The sequence below is a fragment of the Macaca mulatta genome, chromosome 1 (assembly GCF_049350105.2).
Source record: "Macaca mulatta isolate MMU2019108-1 chromosome 1, T2T-MMU8v2.0, whole genome shotgun sequence".
NCBI classification, from domain to species: domain Eukaryota; kingdom Metazoa; phylum Chordata; class Mammalia; order Primates; family Cercopithecidae; genus Macaca; species Macaca mulatta.
Genome location: NC_133406.1, coordinates 38,404,328 through 38,419,107, shown reverse-complemented (window position 1 = coordinate 38,419,107; position 14,780 = coordinate 38,404,328). Strand labels below are relative to the sequence as shown.

General features: G+C 38.9%; 1 protein-coding gene across 2 annotated transcripts in view; it reads left to right on the top strand.

Annotated features, from left to right (window-relative positions):
* Positions 1-14,780, top strand: part of STX6 (syntaxin 6) — a 50,263-nt gene that overhangs the window by 15,320 nt on the left and 20,163 nt on the right. The window contains 3 exon segments of one of the 2 annotated variants that reach the window (NM_001261300.1): positions 1,799-1,968; positions 4,569-4,663; positions 14,151-14,213. In NM_001261300.1, the coding sequence (NP_001248229.1) occupies positions 1,799-1,968; positions 4,569-4,663; positions 14,151-14,213 (328 nt within the window). 2 annotated transcript variants of the gene reach the window in all.

The window sequence follows — 14,780 nt, the reverse complement described above, 5'->3', positions numbered from 1 at the left end:
TATAAATAATCTAGAGATGATTTAAAGTATGTAGGAGGATGTGTGTAGGTTATATGCAAATACTATGCCACTTTATATAAGGACTTCAGAATCTGCAGATTTGGTATCCCGTGGGGGTCCTGGAACCAATCCCCCCAGGATACCAAAGGATGACTTACTTTGCATTAAGGAATGATACATAGCTCTTTCTCCACTGAATCACCCAGATCCCATAAAGAGTAAAGAAAATAGATTTGCACCTCACTTAATTCTTCCCCGTTTTATCTTAAATAGGGTTTCTCGTTAGCACTGAAAGTCTAAAGGCTGACATGAAAGGAACAATGAGGTGACTTGCCTAAGCTGTAAACTAGATGTGAATAGACCTTGGTAGATTTGTTGTCCATTTGGCTTGCTTATTTACTCAGCCTGCGCCTAGTAGCTGTATTCTCTGTTTAACATTCAGCCTCTTAGCTCTCGTCAGTATGCCATAGACCTAAATATTGTAAGGTGCTTTTCTTCATTTTTGTTAGTGCTTTCTTTTTTCCAGTACTTGAAACGTCAGAGGGTATAGGATGTGTGTGAATTCTGTCTTAAAGCCATAGACAACAAACACCGTAATCATCTAGAACACTTTTTTGTGGTCTTTGTTCCAGAAGAAATCATAGAAGAATCAAAACAGTTCTTATAGTTTGGGAGTAGTGGGATTATCATCTTTAAACATGAGAGACCATATGGTTATAAAATGACTCCTTTTTGGCTTTTATATGTGGTAGTATTAGATTATAATATTTAAATGGTGGATATTGGCCCAATGGTGGGGGTAACAGTTCTTAAAATCTTGTGACTATATCTAATCTAAAAACACGCTAGATCATAGCACTTAATGGCCTCGTCTCATTTTCTGAACAAGAAAAACACTAATCTGGCTGGGCGCGGTGGTTCATGCCTGTAATCCTAGTACTTTGGGAGGCCGAGGCAGGTGGCTCACCTGAGGTCAGGAGTTTGAGACCAGCCTGGCCAAGATGGCGAAACCCCGTCTCTACTAAAAATACAAAAATTAGCCAGGCGTGGTGGCAGGCGCCTGTAATCCCAGTTACTTGGGAGGCTAAGGCAGAAGAGTCGCTTGAACCTGGGAGATGGAGGTTGCAGTGAGCCGAGATCGCACCACTTCACTCCAGCCTGGGCAAAAGAGTAAGACTCTATCTCAAAAACAAAACAAAAACAAACGCTAATCTGGTATATGGTATTGCTTAATTAAGGAAAGTAGGTATATTTAAAGCTAATAATGTTTGGAAATAAGATTTTGGGTTTAAGAATTTCTCGGATTAAAATTGTTAACCTATAATAAAACGGGAGCTATATAAGAGTAACCTTCCCTCCAGCATTCTCATTCCTCCCATACCAAGAAAAGAAAGGCTATATTAGGACTTTTTCATCTGAGTATAAATTATTAATACTATCACACCAAGTGAAAGCATGTGGGAATGCCCATTGCCCTTTAGTTGATTTGTAGGATTGCTTCATTATACTGTTATGTATAGTCTGTTCAGAGAAAAATATTAAATTTGTCCTTCCCCAACAAACTTGATATTGTAGCTGCTTAAATAATGGATATTGTATTCCAAGCATCAGCTGAGAACATAATACTCAGACTGTGTATCAAAGTTTTGAACTTTGATATTTGTCTGTGAAGAGCCTTCTGTGGGAATGGTGGTTGCTGAGGATGGTGTATGATCATAAATGTTAGCCTAAATCCTTCAGTAACTTGTCCATGGAATGTTGCCTGTAATTTCTCTCCTTTGCCTCATCTTGATTACAGAGAGGTACAGAAAGCTGTCAACACTGCCCAGGGATTGTTTCAGAGATGGACAGAGCTCCTCCAGGACCCCTCCACAGCAACAAGGGAAGAAATCGACTGGACCACCAACGAGCTGAGAAACAACCTCCGGAGCATAGAGTGGGATCTAGAGGACCTTGATGAAACCATCAATATCCTTTTCTGTGCTGTCTGTGCCATTTTGGGTAAACAGACAAATAGACAAGTTTTTCTCCAGTTGTTTCCACTATGTAGTTGAAACATTTTCTTTTATAATTGATTGATGTTTGTTGCTCTTCCTTGTACCATGATATGTTTAAAGTATTTGCCCAGTAAGTTAAGGTAGAGTAGCCACATTCTTGTACAGTGTGTGACAAATCCTGTACTATAAATATATATATATAAAGGCAGCATGGTGTAATGATTATGACTCTGGACCCCGGAATCAGATTCCCGGTGTTCAAGTCCTGGCTCCACCAATGTAAAGGGGGAAAAAAAAAACCCCTGTTTCTCTTTTTTTTTTTAATGTCTCTACCCTCACAAGTCGGTATGATATTTCTGATACTGTCTACATGGAAATAGCATCAGGTCCACAGGTTAGGAGCTCAGTCCCACAAGACTGCTCCCACTTCGATGCCAGTTGCAAGCCCCAGGTTGTGACCAGTGCTCCCGACTGACCAGGTATAAATAGGAGTTCCCACAACTCCCTCCATAGATCAAATTAATTTAATTTGCAAGAGCAGTTCACAGAACTCTGGGAAACAGTTTCCTTAGGTTTATCCGTTTATTGTAAAGGATATTACAAAGGGTACAGATGAATAACCAGATGGAAGAGATGCTTGCAAGGTGTAGGAGAAGAGGTGCAGCACTTCCAGGCCCTCTTCAGGTGCCTCCAGGAACCTCCACATGTTCACCTATCTGGAAGCTTCCTGAACTCTGTCCTTTTGGGTGTTTGGGGAGGATTCATTTCGTAGGCATGATTGATCGCATCAGTTGGCCATTGGTGATCAACTCAGCCGTCAGTCCCTTTCCCCTGGGGTGGGGTTGAGCAGGGGGCTGAAAGCTTCAACTGTCTAATCACATGGTTGGTTTCTCTGGGGACCAGCCCCTCATCCTGAGGCTATCTAGAAACCCCCCCACCATCAGTTATGCCATTAACATACAAAAGATACTCATCACTCTGGAGATTCTAAGGGATCTAGGAGCTGTTTGCCAGGAATGAGGTGCAGAGACCAAATTTGTATTTATTATGTTATAGTATCACAACCAGTTACCATGTTACTTGGGCCCATCACTTAACCCCCTGTGCTTCAGTTTCCTCTTTAGTGGAAAGTTAGGATAACAAGAGTACCTAGCTCATAGGATTATTGGGATTATACAGGTAAAGAGTTTAGAACGGTGCCTGGCAAACAGCTTATGTAATAGTGCAGCAGTCATCATCATATAGAGGTACATATAGGCCAGTGTTACACTTTGGTAATTAGAGATCAAAAAATCTTTTTGTAGACTGTCATGTTTAAGAAGTGATGTTCAATGGGTGCCGTCCATCGAAGAGGCATCTTGTTCCATGAAACTGCATTTAGTAAAAGCAGATCTGTTCTGCTAATTCATGGTGTTGATGTGAAGTGAGTCCACTGATCTGACTCATGCACTGGAGAACTGTAAAAACTTCATTATATGGCCTTTTCTTTTCAACTGGAAATCCCACTTAACCAAAACTTTAGATGGAAGATATGCCACTTGCATGCTCTGAGTTCTGTTGATTGTTTTTTCTCTAAGTGAGATAAAGCATCAAGAAAACCAGCTGCTGTCAGGATCACCCTATAGTTAGCACAGATTCGTATGCAGTTGATACATGGAGTAAATTTTTGTTATTCATGATGACCCCGGGTACCTTTTAAATTATTAAAAGGCAAGTATGTTCTCTAAGATTAGTGGCAAATATGTGAGGGGGCAGGATCAAAAGCACAGTTACAGGGAGATAATTCTTCCGTTGAGACAGGAGGGAAGGAAAAAAAGTTAGAGGAGATAGAGAAAATGTGAGATTGAAAATACAAAAGTTTTAATAGATACTCATCATTCAACCAGCAAATGTTTATTGAGTATACTATGTGCCAGGCATTTTGCTGGTTATGGAGATTAGATTAATAAACACTATACCAGCCCTCACATAACTTTGAGTGGATAGGGATGCGGAACAGATGGCAATCAAATAATAACACAAATAGATACTTGCAGACTATGAAAGAGAAGTGTAGAGAGCTGTGCGAGTGTCTGACATGGTGCGGCGGACCAGGCCAGAGGGTAAGGGAATGAGGGCAGCTTCTCTGAAGAAGGCCTGATCTCCCTAGATTAAGAAGTAGGGTTAGCATCTTGGCATAATTGGAAGTGGTTTGGAATGGCAGGAGAAAAAGACATGCAAAAGCTGGCTTAGTAAAGATGATCAGGAGTCAAAAAAGGATAGACACAAGGGTTGGCAAACAGGAAGAACCCAGCTCAGCTGTGGTCAGATAGCCCTAAGTGTTTGTAGTGAAGCTCATCAGCGGGGGCTGTGTTTCTTAATCCGACAGGTCATCTCTGTCTTGGGACAAAGGGATCCTCCCTCCAGTGGCTGCAGGCAGAGGAAGTCGGAGAATGATTGGTGTCCAGCTGACTATGTTTTCAGAAAGCGTGAGCCAGATTTTATTTGTTTGCATGTGAGAGATTCAGTGAGTTAACAGGATGTTGTCAGGCTTCAATGATGAAATTGTTTTACCTTGACTTTTTGACCTACGCATAGTTGAAGCAAATCCTAGAAAATTTAACCTCGATGCAACTGAATTGAGTATAAGAAAAGCCTTCATTACAAGTACTCGGCAAGTTGTCAGGGTAAGGAATATGATCTTATTGTGTTATCTGTATAAGAAATAGCCAGACTTCTTAGAGCTCTTTCCCTTAATTGTAAACTAATAGGTCACCTCTGAAACCACTTTTTAAATATGAATCAAATGTGAGCTTCCCCACATATGATTTCTCTGATTGGCTGGGCATAGTGGCTCATGCCTGTAATCCCAGCACTTTGGGAGGCAGAGGTGGGTGGATCACTTGAGCCCAGGAATTTGAAACCAGTCCGGGCAACATGATGAAACCCCGTCTCTACAAAAAAAAAAAAAAAAAAAAAAAGAAAAATTAGCTGGACATGGTGGTAGACACCTGTAGTCTCAACTACATGGAAGACCAAGATGGGAGGCCGAGGTGGGAGGATCATGAAAGCTATGATCATGTCACTGCACCCTCAAAAAAACAAAATTCTGTGATTGAAGAAAAAGAAATCTGTTTTTAGCCTTTCTTTTTTTGATACGACGTCTCACTGTGTTGACCAGGCTGAAGTGCAGTGGCACGATCTTAGCTGACTGCAGCCTCTGCCTTCCGGCTCAAGTGTTTCTCCTGCCTCAGCCTCCCAAGTAGCTGGGACTACAGGCGTGCACTACCACACCACGCTAATTTTTTGTAGAGACAGGGTTCACCATGTTGCTCAGGCTGGTCTTGAACTCCTGAACTCAAGCAGTTCGCCTGCCTCGGCCTCGGAAAGTGCTGGGATTACCTGCATGAGCCACCATGCCCGGCCTGTCAGGCTTATTTCCGAGAGTAAAAATAAGACAGTAATCTGCTGGCTTTGGGCAGGGTACATTCAAATGGTGTCATCCTGAATGATTAGACCCTTGTCCATATCTCTAGTTTCTTCAAGCTGGTTATCTTTCTCACTTTTTATTTCTTAGTGTACTCTATTTCTTGATGAACAAAACAATTACTATTGTAGAAACCATTTGGTTTTTTGATTGATTGGTAATCACTTTGCATTGTTGAAGAGTGACTCTTACTGGGTTTGGATAGCAGCCTCTTCCGCCATCTGAATTGCTTCTGGAACTCTTGCAACCTATGTTACTGACATTTCCATATGTAACTGCTTGACAGCCATTCCAGAGTTATCCAGAGCAAGCAAGCATCTATCAGAGTGTAAAAAATTGATCCAAGTGAACAAATCTTTAGTTCTAAGTTATTTAGAATAATACCCATTATTAAATAATCTAAGAAAAAATATTATTTAAGTACAATCTTGTGTCATTAAAATGTTTCATATTTTGAAACTATATGGCTAAGCCATTTGATTAGCATAACTAGATGTAAGAGAACCAGCTGTCTTTAACATATGTACTAGAAAGCAGCTTCCTTGAATAAAAAGACTTGGGATCATACCAGTGCTAACATATGGCTTTTTAAGAGTCATCTTAGGCAGGAACCTTAGTATGTGTTTGCCAAAGTCTTTAATATCATGTGATTTCCTTTGGAAATTATTTCAAATGGTAGATTATCACTGAACTTTATATATTCTTGTTACTTGTTTTATTCATTAGTTGCCTTTCTATATACATAGATGTAAATTGTTTATAAAGAAACCCACATTTTAATGAGGGAGAAACCTTTCTGAACCTCAGATACCCCATCCACAGTGAGTGTTTGGATTAGACATTCTTAATCTCTAGCCAGTTCAAAATACTGTTCGGATAAGGAAGCCTTGTTGTTAGGTGACATATTTTTTGTAAGATAAGTAAATCCCCAATTATTTTGTATAAGTTTTTCTTTTTTTTTTTTTTTGTAGTAGGTTTTTTGAAGGACACTCCTATAGACGTTAATATTTAAGTGGGGCCTTGCAGTGAAGCATATGTCCTTAACCTTAATCATTGTATTTATTCTTTCTGCAAGGTAGACTTAGGAAGTTTTCAGATTGAAATTTAGAGGTTCATATATTGAAAATTAAGTTCGTTGGTATAATGGAAAGAAGAATCCAAAGTTCATTTTCTAGTATTTGAAAAGCTTTTTAAAGTACATTCTTAGAAAGAGGTTGATATGATTTAGCTGTTTCCTCACCCAGAATCTCATCTTGAATTGTGATCCCCGTAATCCCCATGGGTCAAAGGAGAGACCAGGTGGAGGTAATTGAATCGAGGGGGCAGTTTCTCCCATGCTGTTCTCATGATAGTGAGTGAGTCTCATGAGGTCTGGTGGTTTCATAAGGGGCTCTTCCCACTTTGCTCTGTCACTCTTGCCTGCTGCCTTGTGAAGAAGTTGCCTTGCTTCACCTGCTGCCATGATTGTAAGTTTCCTGAGGCTTCCCCAGCCATGCTGAATTGTGAGTCAATTAAACCTCTTTCCCTTGTAAATTACCCAGTCTTGGGCAGTTCTTCATAGCAGTGTGAGAACAGAGTAATAAGAGGTATTCTAAATCAAGTTAGTACTTCAAAATCTTACTGTCCTTTTAGAGTTGAGATCTAAACCATACTTAACTATGTGATCCACCTGAATATTTTAGGGTTCTAAATCATTCTTGTTTAAATTTATGACCCCTCTGGGGGAAGCTGTTAGTATTTACCAGTGGTAGGCTAACAGTACCTAACTGAGCTTTTGCTGATATGATTTTAATATATTCTAGTTGAAAGTCCTGTAGAAGAGAAGGAAATAGCAATGGTGCTAACTCGATTAAAAATAAAAACAAAATACACTTTGTATAATTCCATATTACCACATTTAGCTAAACAGTGTTTGTACGTAGAGATTTCTGGGTTCTGGGTGGAGGAGCTCAATAGGGAGCAGAGAGTTAGTAGATTTGGAAAATGAGATGAAATGAAGTTCAAACTAGGAATTTGTACAAATTTATGTTAGCTCTTCTGTTACTATTACTAGTGGGCTTTCATTTAATGTTGCTCCAAAATTTTGATTAACTTTGTCTTTCAAACAGTGTATTCTACTTATGCTTTCTCTTTCATAGGCAGGGGAGTCAGTGATACCCTACGCATTTTGTTTTTTGTTTTTTTTTTCTCTTTTTGCTTCAACCTGAAGAAGTAAATTGCCTGTTTCTTCTTGATTAATGTCCATTGGTTATGCCTTTAGTAAGCCTTCCTTGTTTAGAGTCTTGTGTATGTTTTTCCAAGCATTTTTTAAGTCCGTACAAATTCAGTTTTGCTGGCAGTTTTTAGTGAAGAAACCAAAATATTCAAGTTTTCATGTAAATAGCTTTCGTATTTTTGAGGTAATCATTTTTACTCTTGTGGAGTCACCTATACACAAAGATTCTGCATGTGAAATTTTTGTGTTTTAGAAATATATCCTAGAAGTGACTTTGGTTTAATTTAGGATCAAGAGGTTTTGCAGTATATGGCGGAACAACAGTGAATATAAGGGGTAAAGGAATCTGAGTTCTAGGCTAAGCTGTGACCTTAATAAATCTTAACTATGGTAAGTCATTCAACCTCCCTGGATCTCAGTTTTATCTATGAAATAATCCTCACTAACATTCTCTGACTTTAACTTTAAAAGTTAGAATCAGAACTATTACCCTCTCCACAAAAAAACTGAACCTGCTCCAATGTGAGAATTGTTTACAGTCAATTATAAGTCAAGATGGAAATGGCTTTGGTTAATCAAAAAGGGTGAAGTATCCAGTGTGTGCACAGATGACCTTGAAATGTAAGAGTTATGAGTGGGAAGCACTGGGATTTATGATGTCTCATTCATTCAGCCTGGAAGACAGTGTGAAATGGGAACAGAAGCATAAATAACCAGGACATTTGTTGTTCCTTTGGCAGATGAACCATATTTTATTGGGACTCACTGCTTGACTGCTGGTTCTAAACCTCATGTGTTAAAAAGAAGATGAGTAATTATGTTTTTGGCATGATAGATTGTTACAAGATGTTTGAAACTATTTAGTAACATAGTTTAAGATCCCAAATTCCAATATGAAGGTGTTCTGTTGTGTGGTATCTGCTGACTTTTGACCTACATGAATAAAGTGCCATCTTAGAAGTGAAAGCCAGTGGGGTGTGGTGGCTCACACCAGTAATCCCAGCACTGGGAGGCTGAGGCGGGCAGATCACTTGAGGTCAGGAGTTTGAGACCACCCTGGCCAACATGGTGAAACTCTGTCTCTACTAAAAATACAAAAATTAGCTGGGTGTGGTGGCAGGCTCCTGCAGTCCCAGCTACTTGGGAGGCAGAGTGGGAGAATTGTTTGAACTCAGAGACGGAGGTTGCAGTGAACTGAGGTTGTGCCACTGCACTCCAGCCTGGGAGACACAGTGAGACTCCTTCTCAAAAAAAAAAAAAAAAAAAAAAAAAAAAAAAAAGAAGTGAAAGCCATAGATCCTTACCTGCAGGTGGTGGTGGTCACATACAGGATGCTCACCCACATGGCTGTTGGAAGAATCTGCCTCATCAGGGCAACACCCATACAGGCACACATAGCCCCACATGGTTTTTATTAAGCATAAAACTTAAAAACTGCAACTTTAAGATATATATTTAATTATGATAATGCAAGCTCAAATAAAATTAGAGAAAATTTTCAAGAGTAAAAAGTAGAAAAAGGAACCTAAACTCAAAATAATACACAGCACAAGGCTGCATTTTCTTCATAATTTTCCTCCCAATGCAGGGCAGTTGTGTTTTTACACAGTTGTGATCATACCATTATGCAATCATAGCATTTTATTTTCTTAGGTTAAAAATGATCTGTACTTGGTATTTATAAAATGCAAATACTTTTGATGTAAAAGAGAAGAGAAAATGCCTCTTTGTTCTCTAATTTCACTCCCTAGTAATAGTGTCAATTTTATTTTTCACAGCCATTTTATGGACATTGAAATATGCAAACTTTTAAAAAGCAGTGGCATGATAATCTGTAACTTTTTTCTATGAAAAATTACATTGTGGACATAGTCCTACAATGACGCAGGTAAATCTAGAGAAGGGCTGTTTTCTAGTTGCCATGTTAAAAGAGTAAAAATAGGGGAGCTTACTATATTTTATTTAACCTGATATATCTAAAACATGATCATTTAAACATGTAGTCAACATAAGAGATATTAATGAGAGATTTAAGTTTTTTAAACTGTTTTTGTAATAAATCTGGCATGTATTTTACACTCAAGCACATCTCAATTCAGATGTGAAATTTTCATTGGAAACACTTGATCTGTATTTAGAGTTTACAAAACTTACAATTGAAAAAGCAGAATCACAAACCCAATTTTTTCCAGACATACTTTAAAGTTTTCTGATAACCGAGTATCAATTAATTAAAATAAAATTCAGTTCCTCAGTTGCACTGACCACATTTGAGGTGCTCAGTAGCTAGTGGGTCCTGTATTACCCGGGAGCAGACTATCCTTTTTAATAGTTGCGTACTTTTATTTGCTGATAATGTTCACTGAGTGCTTGCTGTATTGTTGGCTACTGTTAATCAGGCTTTGTGTGTTACCTCTATTAACCCCTACAGTGATCCCAAAGGATATTACTCTAAATGTACAGAAGAAATGAAAACTTAGTGCAACTATTAAAAAGCATAACTAAGTCTTAAACCTAGGTCTTTGACATGAAAGATCATGGCCTTTCCCTCTCCTCTAATGTGGCTCTGTTATGATTTCTTTAATCATTGACCTACCAGTAGATATTTTGATTATTGTTTATTATTGGCAGTTGTAAACCATACTTCAGTGAACATCTTTGTGAGCATAACTTACATAATTGTTTCGTAAAAAATTCAATGAGAATACACATTTTAAATATTCATAGCCAGTCACGGTGGCTCATGCCTGTAGTCCTAGGACTTTGGGAGGCCAAGGCAGGAAGATCAGTTGAATTCAGGAATTCAAGACCAGCTTGGGCAACATAGTGAGACCTCATCTCTACCAAAAATTAAAAAAATTAATAGGTGTGGCAGCATATGCCTGTAGTCCCAGCTAATTGGGAGGCTGAGGTGGGAGGATCGTTTGAGCCCGGGAGGTTGAGGCTGCAGTGAGCTGAGATGGCACCACCGTACTCTAGCCTGGGCATCAGAGTGAGATCCTGTCTCAAAAAATAAAAATAAAAAAATTGTTTTCAAAGTATCCTACAAAAAGACCTTATCAGTCATATTTCTAATAGAGCATCAGAATACACCTTCACTAAGTATTGTCAGTCTTTTTCATCTTTCTTGGTCTAGTTGGAGAAAACATCTCTTAGCTACACTTCTTTGATTACCAGTGGGTTATTGTATCTGTTCATGTTTGATCATTTGTGGGTTTTTTTGTGAATTGTCTGTTCAATGAACTCTTCATAAGCACAATGCCTAGTACATAATGCCTAGTATATAATACTGCATTGTGTGGCTTGTTGGACTTGCTGCTTATTTCTGCTTTTTTCATATTATAAATAATACTGCAGTGCACATCTCTGCATGTCTTTTTTTGTATCTATTTTATGTTATTTCCTTAAAATAAATTCTTGTTAGTGGAATTCCTGGGTCAAGGCAGTGAATATTTTGAGACTCATGGTATAGAATGACAAATTTATTTTCTTTTTTCTTTTTTCTTTTTTTTTTGAGACGGAGTCTCGCTCTGTCGCCCAGGCTGGAGTGCAGTGGCCAGATCTCAGCTCACTGCAAGCTCCGCCTCCCGGGTTCCCGCCATTCTCCTGCCTCAGCCTCCCGAGTAGCTGGGAACACAGGCGCCGCCACCTCGCCCGGCTAATTTTTTTTTGTGTTTTTAGTAGAGACGGGGTTTCGCCGTGTTAGCCAGGATGGTCTCGATCTCCTGACCTTGTGATCCGCCCGTCTTGGCCTCCCAAAGTGCTGGGATTACAGGCTTGAGCCACCGCGCCTGGCCGACAAATTTATTTTCAAAGTACTGGTCTAGTTTGCCATCCAGTCGTTGTTTGGGACCAGTAGTATTAAAAAATATATATTTATTAAAATACAACGATGTAGAAAAGTGTAATTAACCTAAATATATAGCTTAATAAATTTATAAACTGAACACAGCCATCTAAACAGCACCCAGAAGCATTGCAGAGTGTTACCAGCACCCCCAGAAGCGTGCCTGTGCTCCTTTTCAGCTAATGTCTCTACCCTGACTGCACTGACTTCTAACAGCAAAAGTATGTTGTATATGTAATGTTCAAAGGTTAACATGTCACTTTTCCATACGTGCATGTTGATATCTTTATTATGCAAGTAATGTGTTCATTGTTTTAAAAAAAGACTATTATAAAATGCACTGACTATATTTTTATTTTATTTATTTTGTAGAGATGGGGTTTTGCTGTGTTGCCCAGGCAGGTCTGCAACTCCTGGCCTCAAGCGATCCGACTACCTTGGCTTCCCAAAGTGCTGGGACTATAGGCGCAAGCCCCAGTGCCCAGCTGAGTATATTTTTAAAAGCATGTATTATCCCCCTAGTGAATGTTGCTCTGCGTAGTTTTTAATGTATATTAAATAAATCAGGCTGTTGGATTGATTATCAGAAAAGGAATCCTGCAGTCCAGGAGATACTAGCATAATGATCAGTCTCTGTTTGAGGCTTCTAGATTTCCATCGTAAGACAAGGAGTTGGGGTGGGGGGGGCGCTTGTTAAAAATGTGCCGTCAAGAGTCTGGCTTCATAGGGCTCAGAGGGGCCTAGGGAACTACATTTAAAAAATATTTTTAGGCTGGGCATGGCGGCTCACGCCTGTAATCCCAGCACTTTGGGTGGCCAAGGTGGACAGATCACAAGATCAAGAGATCGAGACCATCCTGGCCAACATACTGAAACCGTGTCTCTACTAAAAATACAAAAATTAGCTGGGTGTGGTGGTGTGTGCCTGTAGTCCCAGCTGCTCAGGAGGCGGATGCAGGAGAATCGCTTGAACCCAGGAGGCGGAGGTTGCAGTGAGCCAAGATCACGCCACTGCATTCCAGCCTGGTGACAGAGGTGAGACTGTGTCTCAAAAAAAAAAAAAAAAAAAAAAAGTTTTTTTTTTTTTAATTTCTTAATACATAATGGTTATGCATGTTTTTAGAGTACATGTGATATTTTGATACATGTGTATAGTGTGTAATGATCAAATGAAGGTAATTGGAATATCAATCATTTTAAACATTTATCTTTATGCCGCAAACATTTGAATTCTCTTGCTATTTTGAAATACACGATAGATTACTGTTGAACTATAGTCACCCTGCTGATCTGTTGAGCACTAGGTCTTATTTCTTCTAACTGTATTTTTTCCCATTAATCAACCTCTCTTCATCCTCCTTTCCCCCTGCACTCTTCTGGCCTCAGGTAACCACCTGTCTATTCTTTGTCTTCATGAAATCCACCATGAGCGAAATCTCATCCACTTATGAGTGAGAACATGCGGTGTTTGTCTTTCTGTGCCTGGCTTATTTCACTGAGCATAGTGACATCCAGGGGAACTGCATCTTTAACAACACTCACATGACTGACTTAGGCACATCATCATGATGTGAACTCCATGTGGGCAGGGGCCTAGCTAGTGTCATTCACTGCTGTATGCCTGGCCACATAGTAGACATCAGTGAGTGTGTGCTAAATGGTTAGATGAGTTTTTTGAAAGTTGAATCAGGTGGTTCTCACTCACTCACCACAGTTCTGGGATTGTAAAAGCGGTGGCACTGTCTGATCTACTGTTTACTTGTCATGGGTCTTTAAAGAAGTTTCTAAAAGTCTTATACCTTGACGTTTGCATAAATTATATTTTGACAACCTTTTAAAAAAATTTTGTTGCAGTTATCATGTATTCAGTTCAAATCATTCTATAGTACATTGGATTGTAGCTAAATAAGCAAAATGACTCAAATTTAATAAAATGTTTTGCTTCAGATAAAGTACTGGATCTATTCATTTTTCATTCCATACAAAATTATTTTTGACACTACTCTGGAAATTCACTCTGATGTTAGGAATAGTCTATACCTTTCATGAATCCAACTCAGAAATAAAATAAGTGACCTAGTATACCACTACTTGGAAGTTATTCTTTGGTGTTTAATGGTAAATATACTTTATACTAAAAGCAGATGGTTTTTTACATATATTGTAAAAAAGATGCAAGCGCTTGAACACGTGCTTTTGTGTTTGTACCCCAGGGATGTTCTTTATTAGTGATATGGCTTTGAGAAAGTATCATCGTCTTTTTGGACCTAGGTCTCCTCAACCTTAAAATGGAAATAGTACCAGCTTCACAGGGTCCTTGTGAAAATTCAGTGATAATGTGTGTGCGTGTTTAGCACTGTTTCTGACCTGTGATAGGTACCTGGTAAATGTTAATTCCCTTTCTCTTTCCTCCTATTTAAATTAGTATCCAGGTTACTTCTTTTTAAGGGACCATCTTTCTTTTTCTTTTCTTTATTTTTGAGACTGAAAATAAAGCCAAGAAATGCAGTCGTCTTTTTAAAAAATCAATAATAAATGGTGTGTTTTGCCCTAATATATGAAATGTTAACTGTGATTTTGTTTCAGGATTTTTTTCATTTGTTTTCATATCTTGTTTCTCATTAGGACATGAAAGATCAGATGTCAACTTCATCTGTGCAGGCATTAGCTGAAAGGAAAAATAGACAGGTAAGAAAACATCAGAATATAATTATCAATGAGAGAAAGCATACAGTTAGATATTTGGAATTTTAAAATGCTGACCATCCATGGATCGTGTAATCGAGAGGAAGACTTCTGCTGGCAGGGCCTGGTGTGACCATGGGAGGTTTTGTGACAGTCCCAGCAGCCTGTCCCAGCACACTGTCAGCGTTTCCCTCCCTCCTCTTACCCTCTGGTCTTCTCCTCTGGGCTCCATAGCACCTTTTGCCTACCCTTACTCTAGCACTTATCACAGAGTACTTTTACTTTTTTAATGTGTTTATTCTGTACCTGTTGAATACACTCTGTGTGCCAGGTTCTTTGAAAGGCTATAATTACTCACTGTCTTTCTCTCTGCTGGGCCCCAGGCCCCTTGACAGTGAGGAGAGATGTGTGTCATGGTTTTTTGTTTTTTGTTTGTTTGGTTGGTTTTTTTTTTTTTTTTTTAGCTCTCTAGCAGTTACTACATTGCCTACCCATGAAATGCATTAGACATCTAAGGATTGACATTTGATATAAAGACATTAGAGGAACCTTAAACTTGTATGTTAAATT